General features: G+C 53.6%; 2 protein-coding genes across 3 annotated transcripts in view; both read right to left on the bottom strand.

Moving 5' to 3' along the window:
* LOC116833677 (B-cell receptor CD22) overlaps nt 1–22,771 on the bottom strand; it is a 231,375-nt gene that overhangs the window by 193,414 nt on the left and 15,190 nt on the right. The gene's annotated exons all lie outside the window — the stretch shown is intronic.
* On the bottom strand, nt 1,426–9,636 carry LOC116833683 (uncharacterized). Of its 2 annotated transcripts, none has more exons than XR_012656745.1 (5): nt 9,389–9,636; nt 8,688–8,950; nt 2,423–2,510; nt 2,000–2,039; nt 1,426–1,628 (listed from the first exon to the last, which is right to left on the bottom strand). XR_012656745.1 is itself a non-coding variant. In XM_032795358.2 (5 exons), exons 1-5 carry the CDS (start codon nt 9,618–9,620, stop codon nt 1,518–1,520), a joined length of 753 nt encoding a protein of 250 aa, XP_032651249.2. In that variant the 5' UTR covers nt 9,621–9,636; the 3' UTR covers nt 1,426–1,517. The 2 variants fall into 2 exon arrangements, 1 of the variants encoding a protein (XP_032651249.2); XM_032795358.2 differs by having other exon boundaries at nt 8,688–8,969.

The following is a 22,771-nucleotide window of genomic DNA, read 5'->3' as shown; positions in this document are numbered from 1 at the left end:
ATCCTTTAGCTCCTCCCTGGGGATAACAGCTCTGCTACTCCTGCCATCTAATGGAGCAGCTCCATCAGCTCAAGGTAATGCTGCTACTAAGTCACCAGTAGTTGGATCAGAGCTGGGACCCCCTACAGGGGAACGGCCCCAGGCCCCATTCCCTGTCCCAGCCAGTGGATGAAATATTTCTGCAAACGTCAGCTGCCCAGAGCTTGTCCCGCTGCCCCAGGCGCTACAGAGCCCTCCCTCCAGGGCGCTCTACTCTTCGTGTCACCCCACCCAGCCCCATAACTCAGCCTCTCGCCCACCTCAGTGCCCTCCAGCTGCTGGGCAATGCCCCCTCCCCTGCCTAGCAGCTGTGCTCGCCCTGACCCAGAGCACCCAGCCCAGCCTTATCTCGCTGCCCCTGGGAGCTGATCTCACAGGGCGCAGAGCTAGGATAGAGCCCAGGAGTCCTGGCTCCCAGCCTCTGTCCCTCTCCCCCAGTTCTAACCAACTAGACCCCACTCCCCTCCAGGAGCCGGGGATAGAACCCAGGAGTCCTGGGTCCTGTGTACACACAGAGGAATGAGTCGCTCACCTGCCGTACTTTTCCCATGTCCATCGGCTGGCTGTAGATGTGGGATTGCCCGATGCTGGCCAGAGAGCCAGGGCACAGCTCGGTGGTCGCGCTGCCACAAAAAGAGAGAATGTTAGGGGGGCTGGGGATGGCGCGAGGGCATTTGGTTGCTAGCGTTGGGTCGGCTGCAGCGCCGTGGCTGGGGATTGGACAGGCTGTGTCAGTCAACAGTGCAGAACACCTGTGGGTCAGTGGCTGGGGGGGAACCCTGGGCTAAAGCTCCCCAGACCAGACATGAGTCATGGATTTGGGGAATGGGGCCTTTGCCCTCTAGGGGGCACTGGCTGGCTTGGGGGGCCAGGCAGGGAAAGGGGCACAGGGCCTTTCCCTTCATAGAATCATAGACTACCAGGGTTGGAAGGGACCTCAGGAGGTATCTAGTCTAATCCCCTGCTCAAAGCAGGACCAATCCCCAGACAGATTTTTACCCCAGTTCTCTAAATGGCCCCCTCAAGGACTGAACTCACAACCCTGAGTTTAGCAGGCTAATGCTCAAACCATATCCCTCCCCCTAAACTGTGGGGCACACCACCGTAGGAGGGCATGGAGGAACTTTTCGGGCAGGGCAGCAGAGTCAGGCCCCATGGGGTGCAGGGAGGGAGCCCAACCCAGCCCCAGCTGCAGCTCCGGCCCCAGTCGAAGCCCAGGACAAATTCCATTATGGGTCAGGGAAGGCACGACAGAAAATGTTTGTGGACCCCTGCCGAGGGAGTGCTGGCTCCGATCCAGCCTCTGCCCCGAACACTGCTCATCCCTCCAGCAGGGGGCGCCAGGGACACACACACACACACACACACACACACACACACGGAAGCGTATCAAGCTCACCTTTGGCGACATTCTCCTAACTCTTGGGCACCGCCCCACACCCAGCCCCTGCACAGTTGCTCCCAGCCAGGCCATGCTGTTACCTGGGGGGCCTGGGTGGGGCCAGGTGGGCTGGCTGCCCCATGCCATAGTGCTGGGTGTTCTCATAGATCTGTTCAGACACCGGGGTCTCCCCCGGGCCCGGCTGGTGCTGCAAGGCAGGTAGAAGTGAGGCCATGAGCCGCTGCCCTGGGACCACTTGGTGATGTGTAATAACAAAGGAAAATGCACAGAGCCCCCCCATCCCGATAAACTACCCAGGGGATTGGAAAGACCTTCTGTCCTGCTTGGAGGGGGAGGCAGGGGTGGGAATTTTATAATAATATTCTATGGAGAGGTAAACTGAGGGAACAGAGCTCATCTAAAGTCATGCAGTGAGTCAGCAGCAGAGCGGGAGTTAGAACCCAAGAATCCTGGCTCCCAGCCCCTCTTGCTCTAGCCCACTAGCCCCTACTCCCCTCCCCGAGCTAGGGAGGGAAGGAACCCAGGAGTCCTGGCTACCAGCCCCATAGACGCACTTACTGGATTGCTGCTCATTCCTTGGCGTTTGCTCCGCATCTTACTACAAAGAAAGGAGACCTACAGCTCAGAGGCAAAACATCATCTGCTTCGGTTCAGGAGGGGAAGGAACAGGACAAAGGCTCCCACAAAATAGAACCTCCTGCCTTGGCTTGACCTCTGCTCTCCTGACCACCAGCCCAGCCGTGCAAAGGAACCAGCCACCCAGCCCTTCCCAGGCGCCTTGCGGGTGTCAGGTATTTGTGTGGGACCCAATCACCACCATGCAATCACCTCCCCCCAGCTGGGTTTCGATTCATCTGAATTGGCTCAGCAATTCTGAGTCCTGGATTGCGTGGGGTTCTCTGGCAAAGGCCAGGCGGGAGGATCTGGGGATTGCCAGAGATCAGAGATGTGGATATTACCGGTTTGCCAAAGTGCAAATACCTCCAAGCTATGACGCCAACCAGCCCCACCAGCAATAACAGGACAAGCACAACTGTAAGTCCTATGATGTACGTGGGTGTCCTGGGGACTGAAAAGGAGAAAAGAGGGTTATTGGATCAACCCTGCAGCAGATTTTTGAACCCTTTTGCTGATGGATGGCAGCTGGGTAACAACCACACAGTGAGGCTGCAGGGGGATGGATCATGACATGTGGTACTAAGATGCACCTACCTCTGGGGTGGGGCAGCTGGGAAACAGCTGCACGGTGCCACTGCAGAGGGATCAGTAACTTGGTGCTTAGATTCAGCTATATCTGGGGCAGGGCAACTGGGTAACAGCTGCACAGCAGCACTGCATGGGCCATGGGAATGTGTCTAGTTTTACTGGGACTGTCTGCATGGGGGATGGGAGAGCAGGGGGTGACTTTATTTGAGGGACGATACCTGATCCTGTAACCTGAGCTGGGAGGGGGATGGGGCCAGGTGCCACCTTTGCCCGGGAAACTGGACAAAGGCTGGAGGAGGAGCCGGGGGGAGGGTGGAAGGAGACGGCTGCAGGGGAGTTTCAGTTTGAAGCTGGCTGGGGAAATGAAGGGAAATCCCAGAATAGGGGTCTAAGCTCCCCCCGCCCAAGGGACCTGGCTGAGGGGTCCTGGTTGTACCTACAAGCCCTGCTTGGGACAGTCTTCCTGTCATCTAATAAACCTTCTGTGTTCCTGGCTGGCTGAGAGTCAGGGTGAATCGCAGGAAGCCGGGGGTACATGGCTCTGACTCCCCCCCACTCTGTGACACCCCCATGGCCAGGCATTTCTTTGTGATGGCTGCATAGCTTTGCTCCTGGAGTAGGAACTTTTTGCTTAGGTACACGATGGGGTGTTTCTTCCCCCTTTCGTTATCCTGCATTAGCACTGCCCCCAGTCCGGTGTCTGAGACGTAGGTGAACACCATAAAGAGCTTGTCACAGTCTGGGTTTGCCAGAGCTGGGCCACTGGCCAGAGCTTTCTGCAGCGCCCGGAGAGCCTCCGGGCCCTGCTTCGTCCAGACCACCTTGTCTGGCTTCCCCTTCTGGCATAGCTCAGTGATGGGGCCAGCTATGGAGCTAAAGTGGGGCACGAACCTTCGATAGCATCCGCCAGCCCAATAACGGCTTGGACCTGCTTTTGGGTTTGGGGAGCGGGCCAGTCTCCGATCGCCTCCACCTTGGCTGGTTCCGGCTTTAGGCAGCCGCTCCCCACCCAATGGCCCAGGTAGGATACTTCAGCCATCCCCACCTTGCCCTTCTCAGCCTTTACGGCAGGCCTGCCCAACTCGTAAAGCGGCGAGGGCCATATTACTCCAAAGAAAACAGCTGAGGGTCGACCCCCGCCCCGGTCCCACTGACCCATCCCCTCCAGCGCCGCCAAGCCCCCCGAAACACAATGCCCCCCCAGCAGCCCCACACACACCCAGCTATAATATGTTGTAACGAGCCTCTAAGGTAGTAAAATTAAGGTAAAAGAAAAATGTCTTTTTGCTAGAAGTAGAATAAGATCTTCCCCCCACTTTGTAATCAATTGCCCTGTTGAATGACTAAGGTGTGACTGAGGAAGGTGTGGAAGGCAGCACCCCCAGACAGCTGCACCCCTTTTGGAGAGGGGCTGGGAGCCAGATCAGATCAGTAGAACAGGTCAGCCACTGACTCCTCGCTCGCCTCCTCAGCCCCCCACCGCTCCGGCTTGCCCACTCAGCCCCTCACTCCCCCGGCTCGCCTACTCAGCCCCCTCTCTCCCGCCGCCAGCTCACCTGCCCCCCACTTGTCTCTTCAGCCCTCCCCCCCCCGTCTCGCCTCCTTACCCCCCGCCACTGCCCACCCGCCTCTTCAGCCCCCCTCCCTCACCTGCCACTTGCCTGCTCCCCGCCCAGTGGGCCGCATGTTGTGCTTTATGGTCAGCCCAGCCTCCTGGCGTCGGTCCAACACTTGTTTAACCTGGAACACGTGGTCCTCTCAGGTCTGGCTAAAGACACAGATGTCATCAATATAGGCCACGGCAAAACTCTCCATGCCCCTCAGTATCTGATCCGCCAGGCGCTGGAAGGTGGCCGGCGCTCCCTTGAGGCCCAAAGGGCAGGGTCAGAAACCCGTAGAGCCCCAGAGGGGTGATAAAGGCTGATTTCAGCCTGGCATCTGTGTCCAGCGGCACTTGCCAGTAGCCCTTGGTAAGATCCATGGTGGAGAGGTACCGAGGGCCTCCCAGCTTGTCTAGGAGCTCGTCAGGCCTGGGCCTGGGTAGGCATTGGATACAGTGATGGCATCGAGCTTTCAATAGTCCCCACAGAACCGGATTGACCCGTCCTTCTTGGGGACCAGCTCCGCTGGTGAGGCCCAAGGGCTAGAAGATGGCTGGATCACCCCCAAAGCCACTATGTCCCTGACCTCTTTTTTTAGGTCTTGCGTAGTTTTTCCTGTGACGCAGAAGGGGGATCATCTTATAGGGGGGTGCGGCCCTGTCTACACCCGGTGGACAGTCAGATTAGTGCGTCCAGACTGGTTGGAAAACAGCTGTTGGTACAGATACAGCACCCCTCTGATCTCAGCTTTCTGGGCAGGGGTTAGCCGATTAGGGAGGGAAATTGTTTCCAGGGGGGAGCCAGCTCTTGTTCCAGGGAATAGATTTACTAAAGGGTCATCCCCCTGCTCCTCCCAATGTCCACACACGGCCAACACCACATTCCCCCATCATAAAATGGCTTCTTCATATTCACATGGTACACCCGGCAGTGGTGCGCCTGGTTCGACAGCTTCACCACATAGTTTACCTCATTTAGTTGTTTGACAACCTTGAAAGGACCTTCCCAGGCAGCCTGTAGTTTGTTTCTCCTCATGGGGATGAGAACCATCACCTGATTCCCAGTTGCATAGGTGCGGGGGTCGTGCTGTGTGGTCATACCAGACCCTTTGCTTCCTCTGGGTTCTGGCCAGATGTTTCCTGGCCAGGTCCATGAACTTAGCAAGTTTTTTCCAGAAGGTCAGGACATACTTCACCACTGACTTTTCATCGGGAGTGGCCTTCCACTCCCATTCATCTCTCATCAGGTCTAGTGGCCTCCTTACCCTCATGCTGTATAACAGTTCGAAAGGCAAAAACCCAGTAAACTCCTCAGTACCTCCCTGTACGCGAACAGCAGGTGAGGTAAGTACTTGTCCCAATCCTGCGGGTGCTGGTTCATAAAGGTTTTCAGCATCATCTTTAGCGTTCCATTGAACCTCTCCACCAGCCCATTAGATTGGGGGTGATATGCTGAGGCCCAGTTGTGCCGGACCCCACATTTCTCCCACAAGAACCAGAACAGGGCTGACATGAAGCTGGACCCTTGGTCTGTCAAGACTGTCTTGGGACACCCTACTGGGCTGAAAATGATTAGCAGTTCATCTGCCACGGTGTCTGCTCTAATGGACGATAAGGGCAGTGCCTCGGGGTGGCAGGTGGTGAAATCTACCACCACCAGAATGTATTTCTTCCCCGACCGGGTTGTCTTGCTGAGAGGTCCCACTATGTTCATAGCTACCTTCTGGAAAGGCTCCTTTATGATGGGCAAGAGTTTCAAAGCCGCTTTCCCCTTGTCCCGGGCCTTCCCCACCCTCTGAAACTTGTCGGCCAGCTGCTCTGGGCATCACGGGTCCTCTGGCTTTTTGTCCACCAGCCATAGCTTCAGGTTGGATGGCCACTTTCATACAATTGCTCCAGTACCATTAGGTTAAGCACGTCCTCCCTAGTTGGGGCCCCATCTGCTCACTTGTGGGCATATCCCTGCATCTGGAGGGCCAGATCTAGATATGTGACCTCAGGGGTTTTACCCTCACTCCGGTACATCTCGGGAGTCAGCCCAAACTCGCGGAGCAGGGCCTTTTCGAACAGTTCATAGTTCCCTGCCTCTGCCCCTTTCATTCGGCTGTACATCACCACGACTTTGGGGTCCAGTAAGGGGGTGAGAAACTGGAGCCTCTCTGCTGGGTCAATCTTGTGCAGCTTGCAGGCTGTCTCAAAGGCATTCAGGAACTCATCTATGTCCTCCTCTTCCTTTGACATCCTTATCAAATCTCCATGCAATCCTGGGTCCCCCCTCACTCACTGCAGCCGGGGGGTCCCTGCTCCTCAGCTTAGCCAACTCCAGCTCATGCTGTCTCTGTCGCTCTTTCTGCTGTCTCTGTTTTTTTCCATGCTGTCTTTGTTTCTCCCGTTCTGCTCGCTCTTTCATGAGTTCCTGCTGCCTCAACTCCAGCTCTTTTACCCTTATTTCCTTCTCCCATTTCAGCCGACTCAGCTCCAGTTATGGGGAGCTCCACCGGGAGGATCCCCTGCTGGCCGGGGGGGTCACGGTGCCTGTGGTATTCACTGGACTCCTCCCCGCCCTTCCCCTAGGCATAGGAAGAAGGGTCTCGGGAAGCCCTCAGCAGCCATCTGACCACTCCAAGGTGGAACAGACACCGGTGCCTGCCCTGCATCTGCCGGACTGCCTCCCTCAGAGACAGAGATCCGTTCATTCGAGTGATCCTCCTCCTCCAGCTGGGCAATCAGCTGTTCTTTGGTGAGCCTCCCAATGCACAGCCCCTCTGCCTGCACAGCACCACCAGGTTGCTCTTAAGGCGCTTGCTGTACACCTCCTTGCTGGCCCCTAGCAGGCCTGGGTGCTTGCTGCTCCCCACACTTTCCAGGGGGAAGCCTTTGTGTTCCAGCCCTTCTCCAGGTCACCACCTCTCAGGGGTTAAGCATAGCTCCTCCTCCCCCGGTTCCTTGCTGAATCTTCAGCACGCCTGGTCCCCGTCAATCCCCCTTCGTTTCACTGCTTCCCAGTCACTTACTGCAGGAAGCGCCATCCATGGGGTGCAGTAGATCCCACCCCTGCCACCAGCTATCACGGAGTGGGGGGAACTCAGGGTCCTGTACTCCCCTCTTCCAGTGATTCATCGTGACTCTCAGCCAGCCAGTAAAACAGAAGGTTTATTAGACGACAGGAACACAGTTCCAAGCAGAGCTTGGAGGTGCAACCAGGACCCCTCAGCCAGGTCCCTTTTGGGGGGTCACGGAGCTTAAACCTAACTCTTGGGTTTCCCTTCCTTTCCCCAGCCAGCTTCAAACTGAAACTCCCCTGCAGCCGTCTCCTTCCACCCTCCCCCCGGCTCCGCCTCCAGCCTTTGTCCAGTTTCCCGGGCAAAGGTGGCAACTGGCCCCATCCCCCTCCCAGCTCAGGTTACAGGCTCAGGTATCGTCCCTCAAATAAAGTCACCCCCTGCTCTCCCATCCCCCATGCAGACAGTCCCAGTAAAACTAGACACATTCCCATGTCAGTCCGCCCCGCTCCCTACTGCGTCCCAAACCCCATTTCCTGCCGGGATCCTACCCAGCTGCCGGCTGCCCCAGTACCTGGCATAGGAGTTGGGGGTAGGGAGGCAGCTGGTGTAACTGCACCTTAGTGTCACTGGTTCCCCTTCCTGCGGGCTCGTGCCCGGCACTGCCGTAATGCGGACACCTGTGGGGGCATCTGGGGGGCAAGACGGAGACATGGGGTGTGAACGGAGAGAGACGGAGTGGGGGGGACCTGGCCCAGAGGGGGGAAGGGATCCAGGGCAGGGGGTGAGGGGCAGGGCCTGGCCCATGTGGCTCTTGGGGGTGAGAACAGGCAGGGTGGCATGGGGATAAGGGGGAGGGGTCCCCCAGAAGGGTCTGGGAGCTCAAGGCAATTGAGGGGGGAGCGAATCTGGCCCAGAGGAATCTGGGAGCTTGGGGCAGGTGAGGGGTGGGACGGGGCCTGGGCCATATGGGGCTGGGGGTCTGTGGCAGTTGGCGGGGGCAGAGGCTGTCTCAGAGGGGTCTAGGGACACAAGGCAGATGGAGGGGCAGGGCGTGGCACAGAGGCGGCTGGACACCCAGGAAGGTGGGAGGGGACAGGGCCCAGCTCAGGGTGGAATGGGGCCCCGGGGCAGGTTGGGGGATGGGCAGTGGCGGGGAGGGGGCTGGGGGCCCAGACAGGTGTGGGGGGGACACAAACTGAATTTGTCGCTGATTGACCCAGCCATGGGAGCGATGCAGAGGTGGGGGGCCCAGCCCAGAAGAACAGCACAGGGGTTGACCAAACCCAGTTATTAGGAGGTGGGGGTGGAATATGAGGCTGGGGCTAATGAGGTGGGTGGGGTGAAGCAGGGGGGACAAGGAGGGGACACACAGGGCTGCTCCAGGAGGCCGTGTGGGGAGCATCAGGGGCTGCGAGGGAGGAGGCTCTGAACTTACACTGAACTTCGACCGATTCCCTCGCAGAGAGGCTCAGATACCCCCAGCCGGGGCCGGAGACCCAGACCCCGCACGCATAGCTCCCTCCATCGGAGACGGCTGCTTTGTCAACACGTAAATCCTGCCTGGCTTCTGGCAGCCACTCGTCCCCGCGGGACCAGACGTACCTGGTGACGGGCCGCAGGGCAGCAGCCTGGCAGCGCAGGGTAAAATTGTCGCCTTCCCTTAGCACTGCCTTCCCTGCCGGCCACGAAACCTCGACCCTGGGAACGTTGGGGGCGACTGAGGGAGAGAGTCGGGTGAGAGTTTGTCAGTGGGGCCCTGGGACTGAACGAAGGGGCAGGTCCCTCCCTGTCCAGTCCCATGGGGCAAGAATATTTGCTAGAGCCAGATGACAGTTTTTGAAGGAACAGATCCCAGGAGTCCTGATTCCCAGCCCCTCAGCTCTCACCCTCAGACCCACTCTCCTCCCAGAGTTGTGGAAAAACCCAGGAGTCCTGCCACTGAGTCTCACCCTCTTTAAGCCCTAGACACCCCCCCTCCCAGAACTGGGGATAGAAAAGGTATCCTGACTCCCTGCTCCCCCACTCTAACCACTAGCCCCCCCTTCCTTCCCTGTCTCAGGGAAAGAACCCAGGCGTCCTGGCTCCCCCCCCCCCGCCCCCCGCTCTACCCGTGCCACGTCTAGCAGCAGAGCTCACCTGTCCCCAGGGGCTGGGATTGGGCAGAGTCACACTCATCCCTGTATCCATCCAACTGGCATCTCAGCGCCGCGCCAGGGGCCAGCTGGGACGGGGATATTCGCAGCTCGGTTGCCCCAGACCCACCCGGGGTTTGCTTTGGGCTCTGCCGTGTGCCATCTTGGTCGTACCAGGAGGGGCGATGGGGACAGGTGGCCCCCACGGAGCAGGTGAGGGAGGGTCCCAGTTCCATTTGGTGCTGCAGGGAGGGCCGGCACGGATAGGCTGTGAGGAGAGGAGGGCTCAGGAGCCATTGAACCCTGCTAGCCCTGGGGCTGGCAGCGCTCCCAGGGGCTGCAGCCTGGCTGCAGAGCGGGGAGCAGCCCCCAGCGGGCGGGCACGGCCCAGCCTGGGAGCTTGGCTGGCCGGGGCAATGAGGGCTTGTGGCAATGGGGGACAGCAGCAAAAGTTGGCCTGAGACACGGGGAGCGCTGGGTCTGCCCAGAGGGGCGCAGCCACCAGTGGGGGGCACCACACATCTGGCCTCAGACCAGAGCCCTAAACGGGACTGTTTTGAATTCTGTCCCGTTCCTGTTATTCAAGTGCCCGGCTTTGTTTTTTCCATTTTCATCCCCCTCCAGCCACAAAAACCTTCGATCCTGCAAATCCCACAAGTGAGACAGATTCCCCCATGGTGCTAAAAACCAACCAACCAACAGAGAGAAACCGGTGGGTGAAGATATGATCGATACCAACGGAATTCAGATCCAATTTTTACCACTAAAAGAATAAAACAAATCTTGCTTGAGCCAGGTACAAACAAACTGTAACTCCTGTTATCACAGAATGCGTCTCTGACATGATTTGGCTCAGTGCATTTCCCCAGATTTGGAGTGAGGGAGAGAAACATGGAGAGGAAAGAGAAACTCCAAGAAAATATTGAGCAATTTCCCCAGTAGGCGACTCTTGGTACATTTATAAGATTTAGTAAAAGCAGCAAAGAGTCCTGTGGCACCTTATAGACTAACAGACGTATTGGAGCATGAGTTTTCGTGGGTGAATACCCACTTTGTGGGATGCATGTAATGGAAATTTCCAGGGGCAGGTATATATATGCAATGCAATGAAGCAGGCTAGAGATAATGAGGTTAGTTCAATCAGGGAGGATGAGCGCGTCTTCTAGCAGTTGAGGTGTAACACCAAGGGAGGAGAAACTGCTTTTGTATCTTGTATCTATCCCTAATCAGAATCAGCCACACCATCACCGGGTCATTCACTAACCGATCAGCCACACGAATCACCGGTCATTCACCTGCACATCCCAAGTATATACGCCAATATGCCAGCAATGCCCCTCTGCTATGTACATCGGCCAACTGGACAGTCACTACGGAAAAGGATAAATGACACAAATCAGATATCTAGGAATGACAATATACAAACACCTGTAGGAGAGCACTTCAACCTCCCTGGCCACACTATAGCAGACCTAAAGTGTGGCCATCCTGCAGCAAAAAAACTTCAGGACCAGACTTTCAGAAGAAACTGCTGAGCTTCAGTTCATCTGCAAATTTGACACCATCAGCTCAGGATTGAACAAAGACTGTGAAGGGCTTGCCAAAGAACCAGGCTCTTCTCGTTTTCACACCTCAGCTGCTAGAAAAGGGCCTCATCCTCCTGATATGAACTAACCTCATATTCTCTAGCTGCTTTGCTAGCATATATATATCTGCCCTGGAAATTCCGAGTACATGCATCCGACGAAGTGTGTATTCACCACAAAAGCTCATGCTCCAAAACGTCTGTTAGTCTATTAAGGTGCCACAGGATTCTCTTGCTGCTTTTGTATTGCTAGCCATTCACAGTCAAGGTGCCATCCTGCCAGCAACAAAACTTCAGACCAGACTTCAAAGAGAAACTGCTGAGCTTCAGTTCATCTGCAAGTTTGACACCATCAGCTCAGGATTAAACAAAGACTCTGACCCACAAGTCCCCCTTCCTCTAAACACTACCCCTCTCCCTAGAGCTGGGGTAAGAACCCAGGAGTCCTGATTCCCAGCTCTAACCACTTGGATTGAGAGCAAGGCAGAAAGTGTGTGTGTGTGTCACAGAGAAGAGGAGAGTGTGAGAGAGAAGAGTGACCTGGAGCTGATGGATGGAAGTTGGTTACCGAGATATTGAGCTGCTGTCCTGGCTGACCCGTCATGCGTTACTCTTGTCATCGTCCACTACTTCAAACCGGAAGCGGTAGTGCCCTGATCGCTGCGGCGCAGCCCCGCCACCCGCAGGGAGCAGTTGTGCTGCCGTCCCAGATAGCGGACGCGCCCCTTGAAGGCAGCGTGGACACGAGCCTCGTCCGAGTGATACACGGTTGAATCCCCGTCCCGCGTCCAGCTTCACAGCACTGACTGTCCACCATGTGGGGTAGGTGAAGGCACGGGATGGCACTGCGGAGTCTGGCCATCCATCAAGGGCGCCTGGCGCGAGTGTCACACCCCACGTTTGGGCGGTAGGAACCTGCCAGGGACAGAAATCGGGCTCCGACTGGCACCTGGCCCCAGCCAGTTGGGGAACCCACTGTCATAAACAATAGTTAAGGGTTAAGTCTCTTTTACCTGTAAGGGGTTAACAAACAGTGAACTGGAACAGCCTGACCGAGGACCAATCAGGAGACAAGATACTTAAAATCTCCGGTGGAGGGAAGCTTGTTTGTTGGTTTTTTCGGGTTTTGCTTTGTTCTCTCTGGTATTCTGAGAGGGCGCCAGACATGTAAGCAGACTCTCCTCTGATCTTTCTGAAAAATCTCTTCTGTTCAAAATTAGTAAGTACCAGTAGAAGGCAAGTTTTAGTCTTTTGGATTGTTTTCTTATTTGCAAAACGTGTATTTTGCTGGAAGGATTTTAATTGTTTGTATGTCGGGGGAAGGATTCTACTCTAGTGTCTATAAGCTGAAAGACCCTGAACATTACCATCTGATTTACAGAGACAACTTTATGTTTTTCTTTCTTTTATTAAAAGCTTTTCTTTTTAGAATCTAATTGTATTTTTTGGTTATTCTTGTGTAAGACGCCCAGGGGAGGGAGTCTGCACTCACTAGGGATTTGGGGAAGGAAGAGAAAGGAGGAGGAAAACCTGCTTTCTCTCTGTTAGTCACTGTCTCACTCTCGGGGAGGGAGGAGGAGGTGGGAAAGGTGAATTTCCTCTTTGTTTTTTAAGATTCAAGGAGTTTGAATCACAGTGATCTCCTAGTGTACCCAGGGAGGGGAGGATCAAGGAGGGAGGGGAATGGTTTATTTCCCTTTGTTGTGAGACTCAAGGGGTTTGGGTCTTGGGGGTCCCCTGGGAAGGTTTTGGGGGGACCAGAGTGAACTAGGCACTCCAAGTCCCGGTTGGTGACAGCACTACAGAATCTAAGCTGGTAATTAAGCTTAGAGGAATTCATGCTGGTACCCCATCTTTTGGACTCTAAGGTTCAGAGTGGGGAATTATACCATGACACCTGCCCCACAGCCTGGGCTGCCGCACAGATCCCGCCGGGAGAGGCCAGCATCAGCTCAGCCCCCTAAACCAGGGGCTTTAAAACACAATCTGCATCTGCCCAGCCCCCCATCAGTCTAGTCCTTCGTCTCCATTCCATTACTTCACCCCCCCTCCACTCAGTTCTGTTCCCGTAAAACCCTGCTCAGTTCACCTCCCCTGGCCACCCTATTCAGTCCAGCCCTCCCTCAGTTCACCTCCCCATTCCCCACTCAATTCAGGTTCCCATATCGCCTGTCAGTGCACCCCCATCCCCTCTCAGTTTGCTCCCCCCGCCAGCTCAGTATCTGGCCCTTGGGCCAGAGGCCCTGACTGCAGGAGAAGCCCCAGTGGCAAGGGGTCAGGCTGGGTTGCCAACTTTGGTTGGACAAATTCCTGGAGGTTTCATCACAGGATAATCTTTAATTAAAGATTAATCTTTAATTTCTGGACAATCCAGGACAATCCTGGAGGGTTGGCAATCATAGCTCAGGCTTTTCCCATGCACAAGAAGCCGGGTGCGGACGGAGGCAGGGACAGCCAGGCCAGAGCTGGGCGGACAGGCAGGGCAGGGAGCAGAGCTCTCCAGGCTGTCCCAGGAGACGCCCCGACTCGCCGGGGCAGCGAGAAGCCTGGAGGCAGGACATGGCACAGGGAAACGGCAGCCCGGGGGCCGAGAGTGGCTGAGGCCCTCGCTGCTCAGCCCAGGGTGGCCCGGGCTAGACCAGGCTGACTCTGCCCTGAGAACCAGGTGTGTTCTCCACTGGGGTGAAACCAGCAGCGAGGACCCAGCTGCTCAGGGTCAAGGTCAAGGCCAGACGCCCCCTAGGCTTGAACTGGAGCCGCTGGCGCAAGTGGCTGGGACTTCCCTGTGCTGGAACCCGGTTCCGAGCCCCCTCCTGGCAGTGTAGACGCACTCCCAGGGCTGGGAAATGGTCCCCTGGGTGGCAGTGCGGCGCGTCTGTGTGAATTACTCACTGCTCAGAAGGCAGAAGGCAGCGACCAGCACCAGGGCCATCTCCATCCAGGACAGAGCGCTCAGCCGGCCTGGGGAGGAAAGGGGCTGGGAATGAGTCACCTGCAGCATTTCTGGGTGACAGCTTATCTGCGTCGGGCGATGGCATCCGGCCCCGGGATTGGCTGTGTGACCTGGTATTTTACACCTAGGGCTCTTTGTAATACAATTTCCTAACCAGAAGTGAGTAAAGCTCGGAGACTGGCTCTATGGAGCAATGATTGGTTGCATTTCTATCCCTGTGTGCCTAGCAGGCCGTGTCTGCAGGACTCATAGCCCCAGGCGTGAAATGCAGTCACCTCTGGGAAGGGGCGCACAGCTGTTTGTCAGCTCACAGCAACACAGAGGGCAGGTTCAGGGCAGGACCGAAGGACGGTTCTTATGTGGAGCTGACAAGTGCAGGGAGAGTCAGGGAGATGGAATGGAACAAATCACTTTGGGGTGTGGCAGGGACCCCATGGGACATTCTGACCCCTTGGGATAGAGCCATGTGGGGGAAGGGTATCACAGGCCTAAGAGGCAGGGTTGGGTTCAGTGTCTCAGCTGGGAACAGCAAAGCCCCAGTAGCAGAGATCAGCCCTGGCTGCGAGGGGAGAGCCCCATGCTGAGCCCCCCGGCCCATCCTGCAGCTCTGCACCCCCAGCGCTTCCTCGGCTGCTTCCTCTCTGATAACTGGATTGTTTATCAGGTTCCATCTCTCTGTGAATCTGTGACCACAGCCTGGGCAGAGCCCGTGTCTGATGTTACCCGACCGCTCTGAGAACGTGTCTCTGGGTAATGGGGCAACTGGCCAGCAAGGGTCTGAGGGCCAGTTGTCTGAAAATAAATTTCCCTTTGCAGAGCTCAGACTAGAATCCAGGAGTCCTTGCTCCCAGCTTCCCTTCCTTTAACCCACTAGCCCCCACTTTGCTCCCAGAGCTGACACACAACCCAGGAGTCCTGGCTCCCAACCCCTAGTTCTACCCCAAACACCAGGCTCCCTCTCTGAACAGCTGATCACTCTAGCGTGGTCTCCCCCTTATGATCTCAGACACCTTCCCAGCCTGCCTAGTTGTTGATCTGTTCAACCAGCAGTGAAATGCAGCCTGCTCTGGGGTACTGCACGGCAGCTGTTTAACAACACAGGGTAATGTTGCCCTGCCGTGTTCAGTCCCCATATCTTACACCGTGAGCTCATTGAGCAGAGACTGGCTCTCACGCCATGTTTAGAAGCCCCCAGGGTATTTTCAATGCTACCTGATGTGACAGTGTGACCCAGCGGCTAGAGCAGAGCAGAGGGACACAGAGCCCTGGGTTCTACTCCTAGATCTGTCGTGGACCCACCATACAATAGCGGGTCAGTCACTGCTTCTCCCTGTGCCTCAGTTTTCTCTCCCACCTATTGTCTATTTTAACTGTAATTTCTATAGGGCAGGGACTGTCTCTGTGTCTGGGCAGTGCCTGGCATGACGCGGCACTGGTCTCAGCTGGGGCCCCTCCCATAAGAAACTCTCACCGTTTAATCTCCTTTCAATGATTTAGAGATGTGAAGAATAATTCTCCCCCTATCTGGCTTTTTGCCCCAAAACAAGGAGAAGTGGCTCTTACCTGGGCCCTGGGCCTGAGTTAATAGCTGGGACTCCGCTCTGATCCCACCGCTGACACTAACACGAGAGCAGGTATCGAGTAATCATATTTATCTACATCTGTGGCAATAGCCCCAGGCACTGTGAGTGGCTGGTGGGTCAGGGGAGGAAAGGGAACTGTGATAGTGTGTTCCTGGCCTTTAAAGGCAACGTACTTGCTGCTTTGGTAGCAATAAGGTCTAGTGGTTACAATGAGTGAGAAACAGGACTTCTGGTTTTTATCCCCAGCTGGGGGAGGGGCGTGGGGTCTAGTGGTTAGAGCAGTGGGCTGAGAGTCAGGACTTGGGGGTTCTGGCTCCACACACCATTTTTCCTGTGGGAGCCTTTCACTTTGTTGTCTGCCTGTGGCAGAGAAACTCCCCCTTTCTCTGGAAATTGCGAAAGCTCTACCCCAGTGCTGATTACAATGGTGTGTGTGTGTGTGGTGGTACCTGTTTCTTTTAACCCTGTCCAGCCCCAGAGACTCCCCAGCCACAGGCCAAACAGGCCTGCTGGATCAGAGTTCGAAGGACCACGACCCCCGTTCTCTGAGAGACCCTGGTGAAGGGATGAGGCTTGGTCCTGTTCTAGCACCGGCCAGCTAGGATCTCAAAGCATCTGAGGAGCTGCTCAGCTGTCGCAGCGAGAGGAGGGTCCCCATTCCTCAGGGGCAAAGGGGCAGAACCAAGACTAGAACCCAGGAATCCTGACTCCCAGCCCCACTGCTCCAACCCCTAGACCCCACTCCCCTCCCCTAGCTGGGGATAGAACCCAGGAGTCCAGACTCCCAGCCACTGTGACAGGTTCCCTAGGGTGCAACCTGGAACTGGGGCAGCACTGAGCCCTCTGACTAACCAACCTGGACTCCCTCTGACACTGTGAAGCTGAGTAAGGACTGAGCCTGGGGAAGGCTCCAGAAAGATGATGTCTCCAGGGAGGAAGCCCTGGGGATACGGCCCCATACCAGGGCTGGACAACTTGTCCAAGAGGACGTGAGATTGTATAAAAGATCCTTGGGTTCTGATTCCATCATCTCAGATCTGCTTATAGTTCATCAGGGGACATTTGAGTCGCAAGATTGAGGTCCCAGTTATGCTGGTACGGTCTGAATGTGAGATTGGGACATTGGACTGTAAACTATGAACTATTTCTGAAAGAACTCAGTTTCCCCAGCAGTGCCTTGAGCTCTGCTGACTTAAAGCTCCCCATTAGAGCCGGGCGTTGTCATTATTATTCTTCACCCTAGGGGGACCCGGACAAGGTCCAGTACTCAGCCATCCAGCTGCAGCCTCCCACCCGAAGAGCAGAGCCTGCCGCCGACCTCACCTGCGAATACGCTGCTATTAAGCGCTAGCATCCAGCTGTGGCTCCCCTGGCGCCTCCCCCCATGGCCGCCAACCAGCTGCATGCGCTTGCTGCTAGCGCCAGCTTCTCAGCTAGGGATCCCGCGAGACAGGAAAGGGACAATAAGGAGACAGAAGACAAACAGATTTCCATGGCCAGAAGGGGCCAGTTTGGTCAGCTGGCCTGATCTGGGCCAGAGCCGACCCCCACATTCAGGGGCGACCTCCGGTGGAATCCTGCGTCCAGCTGCGCGGCCCCCGAGTTCCAGACGCACAGAGATCACTTGGAGAGGGACCAGAGAAGAGCCAGGAGAATGACTCAAGGATAGGAAGCCAGGCCTGAGTCACACTCCAGGCGCTCAGTCTATCCAGCGTCACACGGAGAAGGGTGAGAGGTGACTCAGTCCCCACTAGAAATATCCCCCGGGGACAGAAATCTGGTGAGAGCGGCCGCTCAGTCTAGCAGGCCAAGATCCAGCGGGCGGGAAGGTGAAGCTCGACAAATTCAGACTGGAAACAAGGTGGAAATTTATACCAGGGAGGGGAATTAACCCTGGGAACAATTTACCCAGGGCTGGGGCAGGTTCTCTGTCAGGGATGTCACTCATCTGGTTTTCACCCGGACAGTCTGGGTTTCGGCTTGTGTGTCCGGGTGCCATGTGACAAACCTGGTGTCCGTTTTTTTTGATCTGGGGGGGAAGAGGCAGAGTCCTGTTGGTTTCTTTCTTCCGTTTGTCTTGCAGTAGGAGGCTTCTGGGTACATGTCTGGTTCTGTTGATCTGTTTCCTTATTTCCTCGTGCGGGTATTGTAGTTTTGAGAATGCTTGGTGGAGATTTTGTAGGTGTTGGTCTCTGTCTGAGGGGTTAGAGCAGATGCGGTTGTACCTCAGTGCTATGGACTGTAGACAATGGCATCGGTTGAATGTCCCGGGATGGAAGCTGAGCCACGTGAAGGTAGCATAGCAGACGTGACCAGAAGTCCTCCTACTGAAGACAAATGGAAGAAACCCAACAGGTACTCCACTGGCCACTCACATACAGCCCCAGCTAAAACCCTCAACCGCATCATCAGGGATCCTACAACGCCATACCTGGACAATGATGCCCACACTTTCACAGATCTTGGGTGGCAGGCCAATCCCGCCCAACAGACAACCTCGCCAACTGAATCGTATTCTCACCATCAACTGGCACACTGCACCATCAGTAACGCCAGCTCAGGAACCACTCCATGCAGACAAACACCGAATGCACATCTGCCCACATATCACACACACACCATCAAAGGACCTAACAGATAGCCCACGTCACCGGGTCATTCACACTGCACGTCCACCATGGTAATATACGCCATCATCAGCCCAGCAATGCCCCTCTCTATGTACAGTGGCAAAACTGACAAAGTCTCTACGGAAAAGATAAATGGAACAAACAGAGCATTAGAATGGCTAATGAACAAAAACTTGTAGGAGAGCACTCAGACCTCCTGCCACACTATAGCAGACCTAAATGGGCCATCCTGGCAGCAAAAAACTTCAGGACCAGACTTCAAAGAGAAACTGCTGACTTTAGATTCATCTTGCAATATTGAACACCATGCTCTGGATTGAACAAAAACTGTGATGGCGTCCAATTACAGAACCAGTTTTCTCCTCTCGTTGGTTTCACACCTCAACTGCTAGAACAGGGCCTCAATCCCCTGAACTTGAACTAACCTACGTTATCTCTAGCTTCTTGCAGCATATATTAATACTGCCCCTGGAAATTTCCACTAACAGCATCTGACGAAGTGGGTATTCCCACGAAAGCTCATGCTCCAAAACTCTGTTAGTCTATAAGGTGCCACAGGATTCTCTGCTGCTTTTACAGATCTCAGAACTAACACGCTACCCCTCTGATACTTGAAATCAAAGTGTTGTGTTACTTTTATTACCATATGTGCACTGTAAAGTAAAACAAAGAATAAGTAGTTTTTCATTTCACCTCACACAACGTATCTGAGTGCAATCTTGTCCTGAAAGTGCAATTTTAGAATGTTAGATATTTTTGTTAATAACTGCATCTCAAACCGAAATGAATATAACTTAGAGCCTGCAAGTCCCTCATGTCCTGTAACTCTTTATCAGCCAATTCTAAGGTGCAAACTAAGTTTGTATGTACTTGATGGAGACTACTTCTATCTCCCCTTCTTTACAACGTCCACCTAGAAAGTGAGAAGAGTGATATGCAAGCAACTTTTGTTAGCCGTCTATTTCAAATGTGGTTGAAATGCAGATGCGCTAATGATCTTTGTATGCCCCTTCTGTTTCGGGCTCACCATTCCAGAGACTATGGCTTCCATGTCGCCTTGTGACATCATTAAAAAAATGCACTAATAATTTGTGATCTGAACTCTTTGGTGAGAATTGCATTCCGGCCTTGTTCTGCATTCTGCCATATATTATGTATAGCAAGTTCCTCGGTGAATGCACTCATTTCATGCAGATTTGACAAAACGCAAAGTAAGGTACCATGTTTGAGATTTCTAAATGATGCTACAGCTGCTCACCCAATTTAGAATTGCCTCCAAAATCTAGAGGCAGAGGTGTTAACAGCTTTCAGAAGTTAAAAAGACAACACTCGTATGCAGTAAACTTCAGAACCCTCGAACACCAATAAAAAGAAATCTCAACCATTCTGTGGGCCATCTACTCAATAATGAAAATGAACATGTCGTGCAGGTTGGATGTGTATTTGATGACCATGTCAAGCCCGTCGTTCTTCAGCATGGTACTGGCGCCCTGGAATAGTGGTTGAAACTTGGAACAGGGACATTATAAAGACCTTTAGCACCATCGGCACGTTAAACTATCGTTGCCATGCAACGCATACCAACAGTGCATCGAATGCCTGTGTCTCACTTTCTGGTGACATTGTAAAAGAAACGAGCAGCTATCCTTGCAAATGTAAACATATACTTGTTGTCTGAACGCGACTGCTGAACAACAAGTCAGGACTGATTGGACTTGCAGCTCTAATAATTTGACACTGTTTGTATTTTTGGAAACGCAGCTTGCTTACGTAATAAACTCTACATTTGTACAGTTCAAACTTTCATGATAAAGAGATTGCACTACTGTACTTCGTATGCAGTGAATTGAAAAACACTATTTTTGTTTTTTTAAAGTGCAAATACTTGTAATAAAAAATAAATATAAATTGAGCACTGTACACTTTGTATTCTGTGTTGTAACTGAAATCAATATATTTGTGTAACCCTTCTGCCAGGCTGAACTGATAGCAGCAAGGGCCGGGTTCAATACATAGGGGTCCCTTCCCTACAACGTAATGCAAAACCAGCTCGAGCCCCCACCCAGTGACCTGGGAAAATCTTACACACACCCCTGAGCAACGTGAAGAGGCAATATTTTCCCTCTCGCAAGCACAGAGTCTCGGTGTAGCAGAAAATGTTTAATAGCATGAGATAAACATAGCATTAATTATTGGGAGCAAAGACCCACCCCAGGAATTTGGGCCGTGTCCTCTTCCCTGGACTCTTGAGTCCAGCAACCCCAAAATCACCCATAGTCCCAAAAGTTCCGCAACCCAAAAGTCTCTGTCCCGTGTCAGTGCAGCCCCAGAATTCAAGAGTCTATCTGCAGGGGTCCCCCCCCCACCCTGCCGCCAGCCTGGGTAGAAAGGGGCACCTTACGTGGTCTGGGGCTGACTGCCCTGCCTCCCCATGGGATTCTGCTTCCGCCTTCCCCACAAACTGCTCAGCTCCACTCTGCCAGCTGCTCTGCTCCACCAACCGTCCCGTGATCTGCTCCAGCCGCCCCCGCAAACTACTCAGCTCCGCTCGCTCCATGGGCTCTCCAACTGTCCCACAAACTTCTCTGCTCCACAATATAGTTCCAGGTTCCTTCACTAATTAGCACAGCTCTTTAGTGAGTTCAGCTCTTAGTGAGTTCATCTCAGAAGCCTGTGACCTAGATTCTTAAGGGAATCAAACAACAGCTCTGGTATTCAACAGTCAAGAGAAAAAAAGGTGCAGTTGATGCTTGTGGGTCACCCAAGGAGCCCACTCCCTTGTCTAGCGAGTGCCACTCCACTGATGGTGAGACTCTCTATCAAAAGCAGTTTCACAGTTCCTCATCCACACAGTCAGGGTGACAACACTCCACTCCTCCCGCCCCAACAACAAAGAAACTGGGAATCCCACAGCTGCCAAAGCAACCATCCCAGGCTGCCGTGGGCTATTCCAAGCGGGGTGGGTGTGCCTATGCAAACACGATCAGCCCCTGAAGGTCTTTTCCACACTTGCCATAATTCACCACCAGATGTCAGAGTAGAGCTCATCCGGACTCTCCTTACATTTGAAAATGGAAAAAAACCAAAAATGTTTAAACAAATGGTATTCTGTTATTGTTTAAAATTGCAATTAGTTGCATGATTAATTTATTTAGTCAATTGCCAGCCCTAGTTGAAATTATAAAACAGCACTTCAACCTCCCTGGCCACACTATAGCAGACCTTAAGGTGGCGATCCTGCAGCAAAAAAACTTCAGGACCAGACTTCAAAGAGAAACTGCTGAGCTTCAGTTCATTTGCAAATTTGACACCATCAGCTCTGGACTAAACAAAGACTGTGAATGGCCTGCAAAACTGCACGCCCAGAGAGTACACGTTGCTCCAGTTATTACCCGACCCCAGGCTCGTCTTAGCATTGATCCTACACTCACCTTCAGATCCACAGCTCATCGTTTTAACTGAGCCGGTGAAGCACACTTGCCCTGATCTGCCAGTCGGGCCCCTGTTTGCACCCCAGGACTGACCGATACGATCCAGGTCTCATTAGACGTCAAGTGGCTCAGCGCACGGGCAGAACGGATGCGTTGGCCCATTTCAGATTTCAGCAGGTGCATCATCTCAGGCTTCAGTAGGACTGGGTATGTTGTAGCAGTGACCGTGCCAGGATGCACAGTCAGGGTGGTGGGCTCCCCATCACAGCTGGCAAGAATCAAGCTTTTCCTGCGTCCAGAACGCTGGCAAAAATCGTGAAACAAAATTCCTGTCGCATCTGAGCTGATTTTCAATGTTTTTTGATTTAAAAACAACACATTAAAAGGAATTTTTGAAACAAAAAAAAAATCATTTTTGGACTGAACCAATTCGAAGGGTTTGGAGTTTTAGCTTCTACTGAAAACAGTTTGGCAAAACCACTTGAAATCTGCGTGTACTTGTGGGCGGCGGGGCTGAACCTGTTTTTCAGGCTGTCACAAAAAGTTTTGTGTGAACAGCTGCACTTGTTTCTAATCCCACCAACTCCTGTCGCTAGAGCCAGGTCATTTTCTGGCCTGCTCTTCTAACACTCAATGCAGAGCAACACATATGTGGCTGTAGATGGATATATAGAGTGTGTTCATGCCTACACTGATTTGGATAAGACATACAGGCACTTCCAGTGATATGAATCGCTGTTTTAAGAATTCAATCGTGTATCGTAAGAGACATTGACAATAAACATGTGGACATAATTATTATACCGTGTACTCTGCTGCAAGAAGCAACGCGTGTATAGAATCAATAATCCGGTTGAGAGTGATTGTTATATAAAGGAGGCATGGTATATAGAGACACTTGTAGAGAGAGTTGAGATTGTTCAGAGGGTAGCCGTTTAGTCTGAATTCTGTAAAGAGCAGCACGAGAGTCCTGTGGCACCTTCACTAGACTAACAGACGTTTTGAGGAGCTGTGATGGCTTTCGGTGGGTGATACCCGCTTCATCAGACGCATGAGTGTGGAATTTCCAGGGCAGTTTATATATATTTGCTAGCAACAAGCTAGAGATACGTAGCGTTAGTTCAGTCAACTGGTGGGTGATGGCCCTTTCTAGCAGTAAAGGTGGTTGAAAACAAGGAGGAGAAATGTGTTCTGTAGTTGGCAAG

The sequence above is a fragment of the Chelonoidis abingdonii genome, chromosome 11 (assembly GCF_003597395.2).
Source record: "Chelonoidis abingdonii isolate Lonesome George chromosome 11, CheloAbing_2.0, whole genome shotgun sequence".
In the NCBI taxonomy this organism is placed as follows: Eukaryota; Metazoa; Chordata; order Testudines; family Testudinidae; genus Chelonoidis; species Chelonoidis abingdonii.
This window is presented reverse-complemented; position numbering and strand designations above follow the sequence as displayed.